We start from the raw sequence: 20,533 nt of genomic DNA, 5'->3' as shown, positions 1-20,533 counted from the left end.
TACATGTTTGTGCAAACGTCTGCTGTTTTTGTTCCTCTATTGTGGTTAAGTAAGTTCATGGAGGGTGTGTAAGTTCATGAAGAGTGTATAAGTTCATGAAGGGTGTACATTCTGTTCAGCTGAGTTCATGCTCAACAAGGAGTGACTCATGCAACCTCCTTTACTGATTGTTACCTTCTATTGCTCTGCCGCCTTCTGAGGGTGATAGGATAGGTTAATATCAAACACATTACATGATTCTTAAACATACATCGTTCAGGTATCATCATACATTTTAAGTATCATTATATCTACAATACATACCTGGAAAATGACACTTATTTTTCCCGTGGTCATGTCTTCTGACTTTAGCGTGAACCTCTTATTTCCGTAGAAGAGGATGTAAACGTCCATTTCAGTCATCTTGAGCCACGTTGGTTTATTTTGCTGTCTGCTCTGTGTCTTCCCCAGCCTTGACCGACAGCAGGTATTAGCCAATCAGGGGCAGAGTAGGGCCGGTCTCTGGGCGGAGAGGAGTCCATAGCAACCTGATAGCAACGGTCTGGTCGAAAACGGATAACGACCATTATCCAATTTTTACATTTTTCATGTGACCACAAAATCCGAAATCGAAAAAACGAGTCGTTATCCGTTTTTTTCATTTTGGTTTTGGAAACAAATACTGAGAATAAGAGTCGTTTTTTTATTTTTGGTTTTATTTTGAAAAACGAATGATACACGGATTGCGGAGGCTCCGCTTTTGTGTCCGCGTCATAACGCTTTTGGTGCGTGTTTAAAACAGTGGGTTAACTTCAAAACGCGAGCATCAGACGCTGACAGAGCAGTGTTTCAGAGCTCCCCCTAAATGTCTCAAAGTAGGCTTTCAGGTAATTTCGCGGCATAACACAGCGCCTTCCGGGTAAAAATCTGGCAAAATCTGGAATGAAAAATGGCACTGTTATTTCATCCCCGAATCCCATTCATAAACACAATATCTAATATCAGTTAACGAGTCGTTTTCCGTTTTTAAAACGAATAACGGGATACGAGTCATTTTTCCGTTTTTCGTTCTTTTATTTTGAAGTAAAAAACGGGAAACGACTCGTTATCCGTTTTGCGATTGTTGACTTCAAAACGAAAGTCGGATGGCCGCAATGTACACGGACTGTTTATCCACTTAATCATTGTGTGCGTCTCTCCCCCGACCGCCGTCCAGCTTGCTGAAGGCGGATACGCAGCTCTGGCAACCTCGAGTCTGGAGGGGAGGGGGTGGAGGGGGAGGAGGGGGAGGCGGATACGACTCGCCGCAGTGTTTTGAATTTGAGTGTCGTACCGTTTTTGGCCACATTCTTACATATGGCGCCTTTAAATATAACATTGTGTGTGTGTGTGTGTGTTTAGATAGAACTTTGTGTGTATGTGCATTTAGATAGAACTTTGTGTGTGTGTGTGCGTGTGTTTAGATACAACTTTGTGTGTATGTGCGTTTAGATAGAACTTTGTGTGTGTGTGTTTAGATAGAACTTTGTGTGTGTGTCTCCCTCCTCCGCCGCCGAATCTACCACTGGATAACAGGTATGACATCCTAAGCCTGCAGGATTTGCCTCCCGTGGGTGCATGTTCCAGCTTGCCTCCGGAATCAGTCCATGCAGCTGGTCGTGGCTCCCGCCTGCCCAGGAGCCGGGGTCCGCTGGTCCAGCCTGACCTCTCCTCTCTGTCTCCGTTAGGAGCAACCGTGGGCTGGCGCGCCTCCAGGCTGCCTGTGGAGCAGCGCATTCCCTCCGTGCTGGTTGTCGGGACCTTAATGGTCAGGCATGTGAGAGTGCGCGGCTGCCAGACCTTCTGCCGCCCTGGAGCCCGTGTCAAGGAGGTTGAGTCCTCAGCCCTCCAGCTGTGTGCACAGCACAGCTCGGCCTCCAGCTGGTCCCGGAGGCTGGTATCAACGACTTGAAAAACCACCAGTCTGAGGTCCTCAAGCAGGACTTCAGGTCCATGGTGGACCGCCTGCTGGACACGGGAAAGCGGCTGATTGTTTCCGGCCCGCTTCCACCGCCACGCTTTGGTGACATCACCACCAGTGGCCTCCGCCATCTGCAGCTGTGGCTGAAGGGCTACTGCCTGGGAAAAAGTATCCCATTTGCGGACTATGTTATGGCTTTTTTAAACAGACCCCACCTTTTTAAACAAGACAGCCTACACCCAAACCAGGAGGGGTCAAGGCTTTTATCTGTCAACATTGACCTGATTGTCCGGTCCTGCACCACAACCACCTCCTGCCTGACTCACTGCACCTCACTCACACTCACTTTCACCCCCACCTACCTCCCCTAACATTTTAGAATTTTTTTTAGAAAAACTTGTTTTTAATCAAGTAAATGAGTTCTTATACTCAAAACATATTTTAGAAACCTATCAGTCTGGTTTTGAAAGGAACCACAGTACAGAAACTGCACGCTTAAAGATTTTAAATGACATCAGGTATAATTTAGATAATCATAAACTCACAGTCTTGGTACTACTGGATCTAACCGCCGCCTTCAATACAGTAGACTATCACATTTGATTAAATAGGCTGAGGAACCTGGTCGGCCTCTCTGGTACTGTTTTTAACTGGTTCACGTCCTACCTTACTGATGGAAGTTTCTTTGTAAGTATGGATACATGTTCCTCAGAAACCCATAAGATGAAGTGTGGCGTTCCCTAAGGGTTAATTTTAGGTCCAACTCTTTTTAATCTTTACATGCTTCCCCTTGGGGACGTCATCAGGAGGCATGGCATCAGCTTTCATAGTTATGCTGACGATATGCAACTGTACATCGCCGTGTCTCCTGATGACACAGGGCCAATTGATGCCCTTTTTAACTGCATTGTAGACATCAAGTCATGGATGGCAGCAAACTTCCTGCAGCTCAATCAGGATAAAACAGAGGTTTTAGTCATTGGTCCTGAAGGCCAGAGAGAGAAACTTTTACCAAAGTTGCAGGATTTTAGACCCTCAAAATCTGTAAAAAAAAAAATCTGGGCGTGATTTTTCACTCTGAGCTCACTTTTATTCCACTCATCAAAAACATAACAAAGATAGGTTATCCCCATCTTAAGAACATAGCCAGTCATTTAGATTATTGTAATGCCCTGCTCTCTGGTCCTCCCAAAAAGAACTTATACAATTTACAATTACTACAAAACTCAGCCGCACGCATGCTGACGAGGACCAGAGGGCGGGAGCACATTACACCAGTTTTAAAATCGCTGCATTGGCTCCCTGTGCGCTTCAGGATCGATTTTAAGGTTCTTTTGCTCGTTTTTAAATGTCTTAATGGTCTTGGGCCTTTTTTTTTATCTGCTACACTTTTACCATATCAACCCTCACGGAACCTGAGGTCCTCCAGTGCTGGCCTTTTAACCATACCACAGGTAAAAACACACGGGGAGGCGGCATTCAGTTATTATGGCCCCCGATTGTGGAACAGCCTGCCGGAGAACCTCAAGGCCGCAGAGAATGTTGATGTTTTTTAAAAAGAGGCTCAAGGCCCACCTTTTTAATCAGGCTTTTAACTGACTTGTTTTCTAATTCCTTGTATGCTTCTTACATTTTTTATTATTTTTCATTTTTATATTATTTATTTCAGCTTATCCTGTTTTATTGTTTTATTTTATTGTTTTATTTTTTATTGTTTAATTTATTGGGTCTATTTTATGCATTTTACTGTTTTTATTCCCTCAGATTTTATCTTCTATACCTTTTCTCATATTTTACAGTTTTAGCCCCTCGGTTTTGCAGTGTTTCTGGTCCACCAATGGGGGTGCTGTCCTGTGGACGGCCTTGGCCCGGGTGGCTAGAGAGCTCTACACCGTGGTGTGGAGCCTCCTGTCTGCTTGGGCTGGGGTGGTCCCTGTGGCGGTGCCCCCTGCAGTCATGGACCGTTTCCTCTCGGTGTGCGCGGCCCCCAAAGGTAGCTTCTTCCTCACCTCAGATCTCGGTGCCCAGCCATGGGTACAGGATAGTTGGTCATCGAGGATTACACCCAGGTTCCATGCAGTTGAGGAAGGCAATACTGTGATGCCCTCGACAGTGACCGACAGGTCCATGCGAGGGCAGTCTTTCCCTGGGATGAAGAGTAGTTCCGTTTTATTCAGGTTAAGCTTGAGGTGATGTGCAGTTGTCCAGACAGAGATGTCAGCCAGACAGTCCGAGATGTGAGTTGCAATGTGAGTGTCAGAGGTTGGGGGAAAAGAGAGGAACAGCGGGGTGTCATCTGCGTAACAACGGTAGGAGAATCCATGCGATGTAATAACAGAACCTAGTGATCTGGTGTAGAGTGAGAACAGAAGCGGTCCTAATACTGAGCCTTGAGGGACACCCGTGTCCAGAGAACAGGGTTCATAGAGCCATTCCATGTGACCTGAAAGGTGCGATTTGTCAGGTATGATGAAAACCAGGTGAGAGCAGAGTCAGTTATGCCAAGTTCAGCCAGAGTGGAGAGGAGGATTTGGTGGTTGACTGTGTCGAATGCAGCAGATAGGTCAAGGAGAATGAGAACGGAGGAGTGGGATGAGGCTCTGGCGTCTCTCAGGGACTTGGTCACTGTGAGGAGGGCCGTCTCAGTGGAGTGAGCAGTCCTGAATCCTGATTGATTAGGGTCAAGGAGGTTGTTCTGCGAGAGATAGGATGACAGTTGGTTGTAGGCGGCACGTTCCAAGGTTTTAGAGAGGAATGAAAGAAGAGATACAGGTCTGTAGCTTTGGATGTCGGCAGCGTCTAGGGTGGATTTTTTAAGGAGGGGCTTCACTGTAGCAGCCTTAAAAGCCGCTGGAATGACACCTGAGGTGAGGGAGCAGTTGATCAGGGTGGTGAGGAATGGCAAGATGTCGTGTGAGATGTCTTGGAGAAGAGAGGAGGGAATCGGGTTGAGGGAGCAGGTGGTGGCACGGTTAGATGTAACAAGTGCGTGAACGTCTTCAGAGGTGAGGGGGCTTAAAGCTGGTAAGGCCATCAGAGTTGAGAGTTGGGGGAGATGTTTTCTGGGAGGGTATAGGCGTGAATGAGGATCTGATGTCATTTACTTTCTTGGTAAAGTAAGTTGCAAAGTCATCTGCAGTAAGGGAGGAGGGGGGGGAGGAGGGAGGAGAACATGGAGAAGAGTTTCCTGGGGTTGGAGGCAAAAGAGTTGATCTTTGCCAGGTAGAAGGCAGATTTAGCTGCCGAAACAGTTGAGGTGAAGTCAGAGAGGAGGTGGTGGTAGTGAGCAAGGTCCTCGTGCTGGCCCGATTTCTTCAATTTCCTCTCTGACGCTCGCAACAATGATCTGTTGGTTCACAGAGGTTCAGACAGCCAGGGAGGGTGGGGAGATGATCGCGCAGGTCGTGAGATGCGGGGACAGAGAGTGTCCAAAGAAGAGGAGAGTGAGGACATCAGGATGGAGGAGGCTTCCTCAGTAGGCATTAAGGAGAACTGTTCTGAGGATGGTAGCGAGGAGATAACAGTTGAGGAGAGAGCGGAGGGAGTGAGGGATTTCAGGTTGAGCGGGGTAACAGAGAGTGAAGAGATGCCACAGGATCTTGTGAAGACAAGGTCAAGTTGGTTCCCGGCCCGGTGAGTTGGTGGAGAGGGGGAGAGTGTGAGGTCAAATGTGGAGAAGAAGTCAATGAATTCAGATGAGTGCAGCTTTCCCGGGTGGATGTTGAAGTCACCAAGGACGACGAGTGGTGTGCCATCATCAAGGGAGCAGCTCAGGAGGGCATCCATCTCATCTAAAAAGTCACCGAGAGGACCGGGTGGGCGATAGATCACTACGATGTTGAGCTTGAAAGGAAGGGTGACAGAGACTTTCCTCAACCCCATAGAGGAGTTCTTTTCTGCATGGAGGTGTAAGGTTTATGACTATCAGCCACATGACCAGATGTCCCTCCTTGAAGCCACGGATGCTGGCTGCAGGGATATCACAGTTGATGATTGCCAAGGATGGATCCGACATACCAAGCGGTTTTATCCCAGGTGCATCGTCTTGGATAATATCAAATGCGATGTTGATGAAAACATGTGGCCTAACCCTGAAGATCGCAGAGATTAGAAACAGTAATTTTGTGCTTCTTTTAGTTCCCCCCTTTTTATCTGGGCTTTTTGCTGTTGTTTTTTTGTTCAGAATGCTCTTGTGTGTTTCATGGATATTTTGTTCACTGTAAGCAATACTGTAAAAAAAATTCTGTTCTATCATACTGTAAACGGTATTTCTACTGTACCTCCTGTAGTAAACAGTAAAGGAAAAAAACTGATTTGCTTTTTACTGGAATACTTTTGAATGTGAACATTACATGTCGACATACAGTTCCCAACCAAGAAATGTAGTGTAAAAACGGTGGATTGCATGTTTTGCATGCAAATACCTGTAAAACTGAAACATAAAAGTCTATGCAGTTTTTGTAATGTCAACAATAGCCAGTATTTTGAAACCTGGTGTACTTTGATTGACTGCATGTACCTTGTTCAGTGAAACCAAGTGTTATTCTTTGACAGAATAATTTCATTTTGAGTCAGATTTCCAGTGTTTTGGTCAAGTTAGTGTGTGCAGAGAAAGATGTGTGCTATTTTGAAATGAAGAGTTAGTATATATTTAACAAAATGTGTTTTTTAAAGGAAATCATCCATTTGGCCAATTGTGTTTTGTAGGTGTGAGTCTGTGTTAAGAGTTTAGAAAAAAGTACAGGTAAGCGCTTGTGAATGTAATCTTTTGAATCACTCATGCAAAACAAACTGGAGGGAAATTACAAAATAATGCAAAGCATGACAAGAATTCAGTGCCTGCAGAAATATGAATTTATGTAAAAAAGAACATCATCTGCCCTTGGCAGGAAGCCATCTGCATCCAAGGACATCAGGTCTCTTGGGAAAAACGTTTCCTCTGCAGCCTTTTTGGCCTCCTCATGCGTTAAAAAACTGTCAGGCAACCACAGTGGAAAGAGCAACATGCTTAGAGAAAAGAAGGGGCTGAGACTGATGACTGGAGTTTGATAGCAGTAAAATGCTGACTGAACATACAACACTGTGGCTCTCTCGCTGAAAAACCCAAACAAGTTGAAAATACTCAATGTTCGTCCAAACAGATTGCCTAAGGATATTTAAGCAGTCATCATTTTTTTTCAGTAAACATAATTGTTTTATCATTTTTTTTAGAAAATGTTCTGAACTTGAAATGAAAATTGTACATACACTCAACAAAAATATAAACGCAACACTTTTGTTTTTGCTCCCATTTTTCATGAGATGGACTTAAAAATCTAAAATTAATTCCAGATACACATTACCATTTCTCTCAAACATTGTTCACAAATCTGTCTAAATGTGTGATAGTGAGCACTTCTGCTTTGCTGAGATAATCCATCCCACCTCACAGGTATGCCACATCAAGATGCTGATCTGACATCATGATTAGTGCACAGGTGTACCTTAGACTGTCCACAATAAAAGGCCACCCTGAAATGTGCAGTTTTGTCTCACAGCAAAATGCCACAGATGCCACAAGCATTGAGGGAGCGTGCAATTGGCATGCTGACAGCAGGAATGTCAACCAGATCTGTTGCTCGTGCATTGAATGTTCATTTCTCCACCATAAGCCGTCTCCAAAGGCGTTTCAGAGAATATGGCAGTACATCCAACCGGCCTCACAACCGCAGACCACGTGTAACCACACCAGCCCAGGACCTCCACATCCAGCAGGTTCACCTCCAAGATCGTCTGAGACCAGCCACTCAGACAGCTGCTGAAACAATTGGTTTGCATAACCAAACAATTTCTGCACAAACTGTCAGAAACCGTCTCAGGGAAGCTCAACTGCATGCTCGTCGTCCTCATCGGGGTCTTGACCTGACTCCAGCTCGTCGCCGTAACAGACTTGAGTGGGCAAATGCTCACATTCGATGGCGTCTGGCACGTTGGAGAGGTGTTCTCTTCACGGATGAATCTCGGTTTACATTGTTCAGGGCAGATGGCAGACAGCGTGTGTGGCGTCGTGTGGGTGAGCGCTTTGCTGATGTCAATGTTGTGGATGGAGTGGCCCATGGTGGTGGTGGGGTTATGGTATGGGCAGGCATCTGTTATGGACGAAGAACACAGGTGCATTTTATTGATGGCATTTTGAATGCACAGAGATACCGTGATGAGATCCTGAGGCCCATTGTTGTGCCATACATCCATGAACAATACCTCATGTTTCAGCAAGATAATGCACGGCCCCATGTTGCAAGGATCTGTACACAATTCTTGGAAGCTGAAAATGTCCCAGTTCTTGCATGGCCAGCATACTCACCGGACATGTCACCCATTGAGCATGTTTGGGATGTGCTTGACCGGCGTATACGACAGCGTGTACCAGTTCCCACTAATATCCAGCAACTTCGCACAGCCATTGAAGAGGAGTGGACCAACATTCTACAGGCCACAATTTACAATCTGATAAACTCTATGCGAAGAAGATGTGTTGCACTGCATGAGGCAAATGGTGGTCACACCAGATACTGACTGGTTCTGAGTCCCCAGACCCCCAATAAAGCAAAAAAATGCACATTTCAAGGTGGCCTTTTATTGTGGACAGTCTAAGGCACACCTGTGCACTAATCATGATGTCAGATCAGCATCTTGATGTGGCACACCTGTGAGGTGGGATGGATTATCTCAGCAAAGCAGAAGTGCTCACTATCACACATTTAGACAGATTTGTGAACAATGTTTGAGAGAAATGGTAATATTGTGTATCTGGAATGAATTTTAGATCTTTAAGTCCATCTCATGAAAAATGGGAGCAAAAACAAAAGTGTTGCGTTTATATTTTTGTTGAGTGTAACACATGTGATTGTGCTCAATCTATAATTAATCAAAAAGAGTACTACTTAAAATGTAGGAAAACACTTTCTAAAGTTAAAGAATACAAATACAGCTCCATTGTTTCAATTCTTTTTTTAAATTAAAGTATGAAACAAGCATTTAAACACCTCCTGGAATGTGTATGGGAGGAGAGATAGTAGCCACGCCCACAGAAAGCAAAGAGAGGCAAAGGGAGGGAGGGAAAAGCAAGAGCAACACGTAAAAACTGACAGAAACTTGACTTTGTGTTATTTGTTTAGCGAAGTATCAAAGCATCAGTCATAATATCTCCTGGGAGAGGTTTGTTCCAGTGACAGTTAGCAGACGTTTTTCTGCTTTCCACTCATGTCTAGAAACTAAGCATTTAACAGCATCTTCCTCCTTCCATGAAATATGGAAGGAACCTGCATAAAACCAAACTCCTCTCCATCCTGGGGAAAGACTGCCCTCGCATGGACCTGTCGGTCACTGTCGAGGACATCACAGTATTCCCGTCGTCAACTGCGAGGAACCTGGGTGTAATCCTCGATGACCAACTATCCTGCACCCCCAACATCACTGCTGTGGCCCGATCCTGCAGATTTGCCCTCTACAATATCCGCAGGATTCGGACCTTCCTCACAAAGGATGCAACGCAACTCCTGGTCCAAGCACTGGTCATCTCCCGCCTTGACTACTGCAACTCTCTTGTGGCTGGACACTCAGCCTCTGCGATTAAACCATTACAGCGTATCCAGAACGCTGCAGCACGCCTTGTCTTCACCCCCCTCCGCCGTGACCTCCACTGGCTCCCTGTTGCAGCACACATCCGATTCAAGACGATGGCACTGTCCTTCAAGGCCATCAATGGAACGGCACCCATCCACCTTTAAACACTGGTCACCACATGCCCTGACGCAAGCACTTCGCTCCTCTACTTCAGCTGGCCGGCTGGTACCGCCATCACTGAAATCAAACAAATGCCGCTCAGCAAAGTCCGGACTCTTCTCTGTTCTGGCGCGTCAGTGGTGGTGATAGACTTCTCATTTCCCTGTTCCTGTGTTAAGTGACACAGACACAGGGAATGTCAGTAGTTGAGGCTGTGCAGAGACAGTCCAGCATAGAACAACGGCTACATGGAGCACCATAAGTATGACTGGCTGGAAGTTCCGAGGTCAAAATGGAAGACACCTCCAAAGGAGGTTGAGGACCCAGTCCAAGGAACAGCTCAGATATTGCACAGAAGGCCAAGGCCTCTGGTCACCACGTACCACGTTGAGCAGCGTTTGTGACAGTATCAGCTGTTTACACACGTTTTCTAAAGATAAAGTTGCGTCTTACAAATAATGCTAAAAGCCTGGCTGAATGCTAACAGGAAGTCGTCACCTTGACCAATCGGAGCACAGTCATCTGTAAACAACTATAAATTGACTCAGATTTTTGATGCATGGCTATTCTTACTATTATCAGTATGTCTCTTATACTATTCAGTTATTTTACTATAATGTATTATATTTTTAGTATTTTTACATTCACTTTTTGTTGCTGACTCACAAGATGAAATACTGTAAGACAAAAAGGCAAAGAGCATAAGAGCATACTTTAATACAACAAGATTGTCGATGAGCACACACACACACACACACACACACACACACACACAAGCTCTCTCTCCTCTCTTTCTCTCTCTCTTTCTCTCTCTCTCTCTCAGATTAAGACCACCATGTGTTTGAGGGATTAAATTATGCATCTCGGGGCACGACACACCATCTGTGCAGGAACTGACCAGAGAACACACATACGCACGCACACTTGCTCATTATCACTAAGTCCACCACCTTAACTGACTTTGACAAAACAACAATAGCGTGCATGGTTTGGTCACGATTGCATGCAAAATGCTCCACATGTTCATTACTGTACATGTTCTCTCTCTCTCCCTCACACACACACACACACACACACACACACACACACACACACACAGCAGACGCTGTGGTGTTACGTTTTCATGTGTGCTGATGGAGGAGAGAGTGCATTTGATTTACTAATGTATGAATCAACTGTACTGTACAAACATTAATATTCTGTATATGACGGACGGCTTGAAGTCTGTATAGAATTCTTACCTTCTACTGTATATTAAGGCATTTCCCTGTGAGTTTGCAGTCAAATAAGAGGAGGGATGACTCTTAATTAGAATAATAATGAAACAGAATGATACTGGGGCTGCGGTCAACAGTCCAGAAATGCCATCCTAACGTCTTTCCCTCGACCTCGAGGGAAAACATCATGAGTCAGGAGCTCAGTCAGGAATCTGACTGTCCTTTAAAGGGATAGTTCGGAATTTTGGACACAAGACCTATTTTCCAAGTCAGCCGGTGTGTTCGAGACGTCTGGAGACGTTTTCAAGAAATTTCATTCAGTTCTTCTAGTTGCCGAGTTCGCTTGTGCTATGGCTAGCGCAAGTCAATCGTTCTAGCTAGCATGGCATTAAAAACACTCATACCGACTCCACAGTGCACCCGAGGCAAATCAATTGTAACGGCAGACTATCGATGTACATATCTGTGTTGATAGAATGTTTGAAATAAAACCAACCTTGCATTTTAAAGGAATTATGTCTCAGCAGCAGCAGCAGCGTGTCATACTTCCTAGTAGACTATGGCAGCAGCGGACTGATATCACCTAGCACTTATAAGTTACCGGTTCTATAATAGTTGGTTTACCTGCTGTCATTGCTACAGACGCAGAGTAGCCGGCAGTGCTAGTTTCTTCAATCTCACAGAAATGGCCAGTTTTGGAGAATAAACTGAAACTTTTGAAGACTCTGATGAGGGGTTTTTTTCCACCCAAACCCAGCCGTACCTGTACGAGCCTGAATATACAGAGGAAGAATTACGCGAGAGGGATGCTCAAAGGGCAGAACGTGAACGAGCGTCTGTGGAGACCGAGATAGCCCCCGCTGGAGCTGAGAACCGGGACCAAACAAACGGAGACTGGTGGTGCCAGGAGGGAATCCCCCGCAACGCGTCCAAGGGTTTACGGTTCTCCGGACGGAGCAGAGGTTCGGGTTCGCGTGCGTAATTGTGGGTTTCCGGGGCCGTGTGCTGTCCGGTGTTTGAGTGAGCTCCGAGGGCTTTTCAGACAGCCTTGGGGGCATAAGTGCCGACAAATCGGTGGTGTGTATTTACCGGCTGGATTCCGAGCAGCGCGTCTTAGAGTTTTGAGTCCGACGGAGCGAGGTAAAATTCCGCTGCTGCTGAGAAACTAGTCCCTCAAAAAATGGATGATTCATGCGATGCGAGGTTAGTTTTGTTTCAAATATAATTCTATCAACACAGATATGTACATCGACAGTCTAATGTTTTAATTGATTTGCCTCGGAGCACTGTGGAGTCGGTATGAGTGTTTTTAATGCCATGCTAGCTAGAACGATTGACTTGCGCTAGCCATAGCACAAGCAAACTCGGCAACTAGAAGAACTGAATGAAATTTTTTGAAAACATCTACTGACGTCTCGAACACACCGGCTGACTTGGAAAATAGGTCTTATGTCCAAAATTCCGAACTATCCCTTTAACTAAGCTACGTCATTATAATGTGACAGTTGATGACTGACGTGGGTCTGCGGTGGAGAAATTACAACTGATGGACTCCAATAAGCACATGGTCCACTTCTCCCCATGTTAGTGGTTCTGTAAGCAGCTGGTTCAGGTCCAGCAGCTCCTCCTTCCTGCTGCGGTTACATTCAACTCTGTTCTATAAACCAACACACTAACACTGTTCATCCACACATAGAATATCAGTAACAATATATCAATTCTCTATATTCACTATGAGCAATAATGTGTAGGCCTATTTAACCGTTCAGTTATATGTTGCTGTGTCAACCTGTTAATTATTATCAGCCTTTATTGCTTGTTTAACAGATGCTTCTTGCTATTGAACTAACTCTCCCATTTACTGCTGGAACATGGAAATGTCCCAGCGTGGAACAATAAAGGATTCTCTCATCTTACATGTGGACAGCTCACTAATAGGATTTCATTTCCAAAAAAGGAATCTAGGCTTCCAGTCACAAGAGTTCATATGATAAATTAAGTGATTAACTGTTGGAGTTATGAAGAAGGGGTTGGATCTATTTCACTCACACTAGGCGATACATTTCATTGTATTTTTGTATTTTAGTTAACTTTTTTTTAATCTTATTTGTAACATGAAATTATGATTACTGTCCTCACAATTATTAAAATAATTCCAATTACTATATGTCTGCATGAAAGTCATTTTTGAAATATGTAAAAAGACATATCATCTGTTTTCATGAACTGCCGAGTTGTGGGTCACTAAAAATAGGGGAATTCGACTTGATGTAGCCGCCTGCAGCGCGCTACCTAACGTGATGTATTGTGGGTTGAAAGCGATGCATGATGGCTAGAATTGTGTCCGACTTTGCAGCCGACTGCAAAGACGTCACAGGGTCGCGACCATATCACGTGACCCAAAACATCGCGGGAACCAGTTTTTAAGAGCCGCTTCTTGCAGTGCTTGGCAGCGTGGTCTACGACGGCTGCAACCGGCTTGTCCACACCTCCGCTACGCGGAATGGTTCTCTATTGGTTAAAAGTTCAATGATGTGTGTTCAGGTCCGCACTCGGCGGCCACCTTGTGGTGAAATGATTTAATGATTTGCCTTTTTATTTTGGTCGCTTTGATCTCATGGCTTGATCTAAAGTTCCGTGCATTGTGCTGTGAGTAGGTCTATTTATATGTGAGGTCTGGTTAATACAAACATAGAATGATAATACAAATATACTGGAAAAAAAGAATGCCTTCCACATGTTGCCTTGCGTGTGTGTGTGTGTGTGTACACACACACACACACACACTTTATATAACATATCCTCTTTGGTTTGCTGCTGTGTTCTATCGCTTGAGCACCATAGTCACGTTGACTTTGTTGTCTGACTTGACGGCGTTTGTCTACGGTCTCTTTTAGAGCCCGCCCCCTCAGACACAGCTCTTGTCGGTGTGATAAGTCAAGTCAAGTCAAGCCAAGACCATCCTGAACAAGCCTAATGTAAATGTTGCTGTCGCAAGGAATTATGGGTCACCGTTATCTCCTTTCCTTTGGTAAAGGAAGGTCCGTGTTTCCTAAAGGAGTCTCCCATCTTTGTTGTCTTTGAGTCGGATGTGTGTGCAGTGACCTGCCCTTGAGTTGTCCTGCAATTTACTCTCTTTAATTAAAATTAGCCTCTTATATTCTTAATTTCAGTTTAGATTTTTCGAGAGCCACCGTCTTCTCCAAATCCATTTCTAACTGCATCCACAGACGTAACCTCTCAGCCAATAGTCAGGAGGGAATTCATGAAAATTGTGCACTTCTGGAAAAGTTTTTGGATTTTTGGCAGGGTGTTAGGTATGGGCCTAAGGTTTTTAAAATTCCATGGATACAAGTTGGGTTGGCCCCCTAGTGGCCAGTTTACATAAAAATCCCAAACTGTCAATATCTCTGAAAAAGTCGCATTTAAATATTACTCAGGGCACTGGACCCATAGTTTTACGTCCAAGGTATGCTTTTCTTTTTTGAACAGGTTTTTGGACAGGTCACTAGCACTATTGTGTCAGAAAGCACATGTGGTGACCAAAAGGATCATTGTTAAGGATTTAGATCACAATTTCAGAACTAAGCCACAGTGAAGTTATATTCGGCTTTTCACCATGGATCAATATCAAATTTTAGTGAAACAACACAATGAACAATACATACTTTATATATTATATATTTATTTAAAGGTTTGTGTTGTGGCTGAGGCCCTCCCCTTTGCCCTGTCTTCCTTGAACCCTCTTCCTTCCTCTAGACCCTCACCTCTGGGGGTCTTTCCTGAATTCCACTCTTCATCATTATTAGTACAGCCTCCCTCACACTTGCAAAATGTAGTACAGCCGAGTCCAGCTCGGTGGCACTAACAGTTGCCCTTACAGGCAACCACACAGCCACAGTTGAGGAGGAGTGAGCATCTCTTGCTGACATCTTCCAGATCTGTCCAATACGGCACCCAGACCTTGGTTCTGTCATTCTATTCCCAACCCCACTCACTGGGGTCTGGAATTTCTGGAGTTTTGGAGAGGGATTGCTTCCAGACAAAAGCTGCATTATGCAGGGCATGAATAAGGCATGATGGGTCAGGGGGATTGAATCCAGGGACTTTAGGCCGTGAGTGAAAATAAGCTTCCGGGCTTCATTGACTGACTCGACACCACAGTTCTTACTATACATGAGTACAGTCCAGCGTTCGAGAACTCGCATGTGCATCGATTCCAGTGTGAGGCTGGTTGGGTCTTGGGTGATCGCATTGAGGGTGTCGGTGACTTCTGGGTAAGCTGCCCATGCATTCCCTGCAGTTTTTTTTTCTTGCCAATTCCATACATTGCTGATGCAACATCACATCCTGTGAACGCGTGGAAGAGGGGCAGTGCTTTGCATTTTTGAGGTCCCAGCATTTCTAAGATGTGGTGGATTGGAATATCTTTATATGCCTTCTCTGATCCAAAACCAATCCATAGCTCTGAGAGCCCTAACTCCTGGAACAGATTAATGGCCAGCACAACCACATCACTATCTACTGTCCTTAGATAGGCCTTGCTGTGACCCTGTTCGGCAGCATTACGTAAATGTAGCATCATATGTGTGTCCGCTTCTTCCTGCTGACTTATGGTGTTTTTCCATTACACAGTCACGGCACGGCACTACACGGCACAGCACGGCACGGCCGATTTTGGGTGTGTTTCCATTACAACTAGTACCTCCATAGTATCTCCTCGACGTGGGTGGGGTCGTCATACCACGGCTGCGAAACTGCCGTGACGTCATTTACGCACGATGCGCTACGCCCGCACAAAACCGGGAAGAAAACAACACCATCACCAACAATGGAGGACACCGAGGCGATCGTGTATTTGCTGCTCGCTCTGTGGCTTGTTGTCACACACAGAGCTAAAAAAGAGAGCCAGAGAAGAATCCAGGCGGCGAGACAAAATACAATTAAAAAGTACAGAAAGGTTTTGGAAGCCATACAGGAGTATGAAGCCGAGGACGAGAGAATACAAGCTGCAAAAAGACGACGTTTGGGGGTAAGTTAATGTTGCTATCGCTAGCTTGGTAGCAGTCGTCGTGCACAATAATGGCTGCTGGCTATCACTATAAAGCATTAAAATGTGTATGCTGTATGTGTGTGTTTCAGATGGTTCTCGACTTGCGTCGCTGCCGCAAGCCGTCGGTCTGGGCATTTAACCGAGCCTCTGAGTGGTGGGATATAGTTGTCCCTGGCTTCACCAACGCGCAGTGGGTGCAGAATTTCCGAATGTCCGAAGAAACGTTGGATTTCCTGTGCAACAAACTGCGCCCGATTATGGAGCGGCAAGACACCAGCTTCCGTGAATGTGTGCCCCTGAAGAAGAGAGTGGCTATCGCACTCTGGAAGCTTGCTACTGGCTCTGAGTATAGAAGCATTGGACACCTTTTTGGAGTCAGCATAACAACAGTGTGCCGGTGTGTGCAGGAGTTTTGTGTTGCAGCACAGACGGTGTTGGTCCCAGAGCAGATCCGTTTTCCTAATGAGGAGAAATTCAGAGAGATAGCTGCCTACAACGAGAACAGATGGGGGGACCCACACTGTGTTGGTGCCATCGATGGATCACACATCCCTATCATAGCACCACAGGAATATCATTGTGACTATTTTAACCGTAAAGGGTGGCACTCCATCATTCTCCAAGGTGTGGTTGATGGAAAGGGGCTGTTCTGGAACGTGTTTGCTGGATTGCCAGGGAGCCTACATGATGCCAGGGTCCTGAGACTCTCTTCAGTGTGGGAGTTAGCCAGCCGGGGAAACCACTTCCCAGCTCACACAAGAAACATTGGTGGGGTGACTGCTGGCTATTACCTCCTAGGGGACTCCGCTTACCCCCTGCAGAACTGGCTCCTAAAACCTTTTCAGGACACCGGGCGACTGACAGACGAACAGCAAGTATTTAATAGAAAATTCAGCAGAGCACGAGTGGTTGTTGAAAATGCTTTCGGCAGGCTCAAAGGAAGATGGCGATGCCTTCTGAAAAGGAACGACTCGGACACTGAACTTGTGAAGTCAATGGTGCAGACTTGCTGTGCTCTGCACAATCTGTGCGAAAATCATGGAGAGACCTATGTGACAGAATGGGACACACCTGCAGCAACAGCAGTTGAGCCTGTGGTAGCAGTGGCACAGGGTGCAGAGGAGGAAGGCAGAGATGTTAGGGAGGGTCTGATGCGTCACTTTTTGTCAAGTGCCTAAACATTTATTTTGCCCTTGTGTGTACTGATGTACAGAATGGGAGATGTGCACTATACATTTATAGTGTGTTTTGACCAAAAATAAAACCTTTTTGTATTTTGCAAATATGTCTCCACTTTTGTTCATAAATTTACCAAGGTTATAAGGATTTACTGACAAATATAATGTATGTAATGTAAATAGAAGTAAAAGTATATGGTAGGAAATCTTAACCTTTGCTTTTTAACCCCTTTTCTGTATGTGTAGAGACAAATGAATGAAACAAAGTCTTGATACAATCACACATTTATTAAAAACAAAAGTAAAGTGCAAAACCAACTATTTACAAAGTCCAAAGTACAAATGTCTCTTGAGACCAGGTCCAGGTGAGGGGAATGTTTTATGTACGCCGGTCACTCATTGCTTGGACGAGCTGGCCCAGGAGACCAAGGAATGCCTGGTTGAATGCAGCCGTCTGTGCACTCTCCTCCCTCCTCATTGTGGCTTCCAACTGTCTGGCATCTCGGGCGTCAGCAAGGAGCAACTGAATGTGGGTATCTCACTGAGCCCGGTTCTGCTCCTGCTGCGATACATCCTGAGCCAGCATCTCCCTCAGCACAGCTGCCTGATCCTGCTGGAAGAGGCCCCTTCTTCTCCTTCCTGTACAACAATAAAGAAAAGTATTAATAGTGGGTAATTAACCAAAGCAGGCTTGTAAAAATATTTCTGGGGACATACATTTAGGGCTAAAAAGGCACATGATGTAGACATCAAAAGACACTGTCGGTTGTACAAATGAAACCAAACGGTCTCGTAAGAGTGTATTATTACATTTCAGACCAGCGTATATTATGTATTATGTCTGCCCTGCCTCTTACCTGTGACCACAAGCTGTGTGTTGCTCGACGTCGAAGGACCAGAATCTGCTGACGTCGAAGCTTCAACTGGTGTCGAAGCTGCTGCTGGTGGTGCTGGGGTAGAGGAAGGGGAACGTGGGGGGTCGTCGGAAATCTCCTCACTTGTGGGAAGGGATTCTAAAACAAAAATATACACACGACGACTTAAGTACAAGCACAAAACAGAATGGCAACACGTGAAAGAGCAAGATACAGCACACTAGCACAGGACGGAAGTTTTAGCTTAGCTTGCTATCGATAGCTAAAAGTAGCTAGCTTGTTAACAGACAACAACCAAACTTTTACACGAGTAAAAACATTTCACTGAGCTGTGCACCAACGGGTTACGTAACCAGTTATTTTCACGATTACTACAGACAAAAGTCACAAAACACTTACCATCCTCGATCATTGTCTGTAACAACGACGCGGCCGAGTCCAGACCACCCTCCCGTCCATTGTTTGATGGCCTACGTCCATAAATGGCGTCCATTTCGCCATACCACCTCCAGGCCTTTCGATTGGCCCCACTTCGGCCGTTGTGGTCCTTTATGGCCCGGTAATCGCTTTTGAGCTTTTTTAACTTGTCCCTACATTGCTGAGGCGTACGGTGGTACCCGTGTGCGGCCAACAGCTGGGCGATCTCCTTGAACACTTTTTCATTTCGTGTTGTGCCGTCGAGCTCCCTTTGAATCCTTTCTTCGGCCACTAAAGAGAGGAACGTGTGGACCTCGTCGACCGACCATGGCGTTGACTTTCTCTGTGATTCCATTTTTCTCGGTGTTGTCGCAGAGCAGCCGGTTTTAAAAATGCCAGGGTTGAGTTGTGTTTACAGTCTGGTCGGACGTCGCACTTATGACGCTTCCAGTGGACACTCGTTGGCCAATCCGTGTAAGGCAGTCAGCTGACGTCACGTTTTAGTGGCGCTTCGGCCCGCTTGGAACCAGGGCCGAGGCGTTACAAAAAAAGTACCCTAATCCTAAGCCCAACCCTAGTGGAAATGCAAAAAAAGCGTGCCGTGCCGTGTAGTGCCGTGCCGTGCCGTGACTATGGAAAAGCCCCATTAGTGACAATGCTTCTAGGTCAGTAGGTTTGTTGCTCAGGACCAAGTTAGCCTTTGTTGTCAGGAGGTGGTACTTTTAGCCAGCTGTGGTCTTCTGAAGCTCCTCACTGATATACTGACACAGCTCATCTTTATTCTGGCTGTCCTTGAGGAACTTCTGCCATTGAGCTCCCTTTGGCAGAGGTATCTTAGCAGAGACTCGTATTCTGTACCCTGCTGTCCCACCACGCTTAACACAAGTCTGGGAATTGAGACTTGCCTCTATATACTTATCCCAGACTGCATCCACTCTTGTCATCCTGTCAGTTATCAGGCTGTGTAAGTATGGCATCAAGTCCATCTGAGTGTAGTCTCCAAACACTGGCACACTGGGATCTGATGATGTGTATAACTGCTGCCATATCAAGCACGACCACAGAAGCTTCTTTGGCTGATGGAGAGGGGCCAGGACCTGAATTAATTAATGAATGAGTTTATTTCAACCAGTAGCAGCAGACCATACTAATGATCAGAAGATTTTAAAGCAGAAACAGAGCTTAAAGGTGCAGAACCCTTGTTCACCCTATCTAAGAAAGACAGAAAACATGATATACAGTATACAGACCTGGCATTTCTGGTGAGCACCCAAGAATATCTGACTTGGTTCTTGACCGTAGCTTGCCTTGATCGGACAAAGATGGAGGCTCATGCTGATTCTCTTGCTTGAAGAAGTCATTGATGTCCAGATCAGGACGGGCTTGTAGGGACATGAAAAGCTTGGTGACAAGAGCAGTATTTGCCTTGACAGACCCCAACTTGCTGGCACTCTACTTCAAATCCACAGGTGGCCTGTTCGTAAATGTGTAAAAAATTAGCCCTTGGAATGACATCAGATAGAGGCTTGGTGGCTTTTTATATTCTGTCCCTTACAAACTGTGTGAACATGGCTTTGCAAGATTGCATAGTTCTTTCAGATGATGCAGGAACTTCTTCTGTTCAGCAGCTGAGGACTCTGGATGTTCCGGACTTTCCTTCTTGCTTGAGGCAAAAAACAGGCAACCTCAAACTCGTCAATCGCCTGTATTACTTCTGGTTTTGAGAGCTCATTTATCTCCTTCTCCTTCTGCTGGGCATACAGGCCCTTTGAACCACTGTCCTCCTTCAGAAACTTGATATGTGTGTTCCTGGCTCTGATCAAGGGCCATAAGGGAGATGTTTTTATCTCCACGTTGGACCACAAACTTCCACTCAATGAACGCCTCGTGGACTGCTGGATGGGTATCTGGCAGGTTTGCCATGTCCTTCAGGAATACTGGTACCCAGCGGACATAATTTGTATGCCCAAAGGCAAATAACCATGGGCACAAATCTTTAAGGGCATTCAGGGTCAGTGGCCAATTGCCCACTCGCTGACCACGGATGAGACGGCAGTTGATCATGAGGTAGTCTCTCACTGTTAGCCAGT

The 20,533-nt window shown here is 45.5% G+C and overlaps 2 protein-coding genes and 1 long non-coding RNA gene across 3 annotated transcripts in view; 1 reads left to right on the top strand and 2 right to left on the bottom strand.

Annotated features, from left to right (window-relative positions):
- LOC311012815 overlaps positions 1–20,533 on the bottom strand; it is a 347,190-nt gene that overhangs the window by 117,230 nt on the left and 209,427 nt on the right. The gene's annotated exons all lie outside the window — the stretch shown is intronic.
- LOC311012406 (uncharacterized protein) lies at positions 15,748–17,151 on the top strand (the record flags this gene model as incomplete). The annotated part of the gene is made up of 2 exons (XM_084007871.1): positions 15,748–15,952; positions 16,063–17,151. The coding sequence occupies exons 1-2, from the start codon at positions 15,752–15,754 to the stop codon at positions 17,149–17,151; spliced, it is 1,290 nt and encodes a 429-aa protein (XP_083863997.1). The 5' UTR covers positions 15,748–15,751.
- On the bottom strand, positions 17,468–18,974 carry LOC311011998 (zinc finger and SCAN domain-containing protein 29-like). The gene is made up of 3 exons (XM_084007258.1): positions 18,426–18,974; positions 18,009–18,164; positions 17,468–17,790 (listed from the first exon to the last, which is right to left on the bottom strand). Exons 1-3 carry the CDS (start codon positions 18,796–18,798, stop codon positions 17,690–17,692), a joined length of 630 nt encoding a protein of 209 aa, XP_083863384.1. The 5' UTR covers positions 18,799–18,974; the 3' UTR covers positions 17,468–17,689.

The sequence above is a fragment of the Eutrigla gurnardus genome, assembly GCF_963514095.1.
Source record: "Eutrigla gurnardus genome assembly, chromosome: 4".
In the NCBI taxonomy this organism is placed as follows: Eukaryota; Metazoa; Chordata; class Actinopteri; order Perciformes; family Triglidae; genus Eutrigla; species Eutrigla gurnardus.
This window is presented reverse-complemented; position numbering and strand designations above follow the sequence as displayed.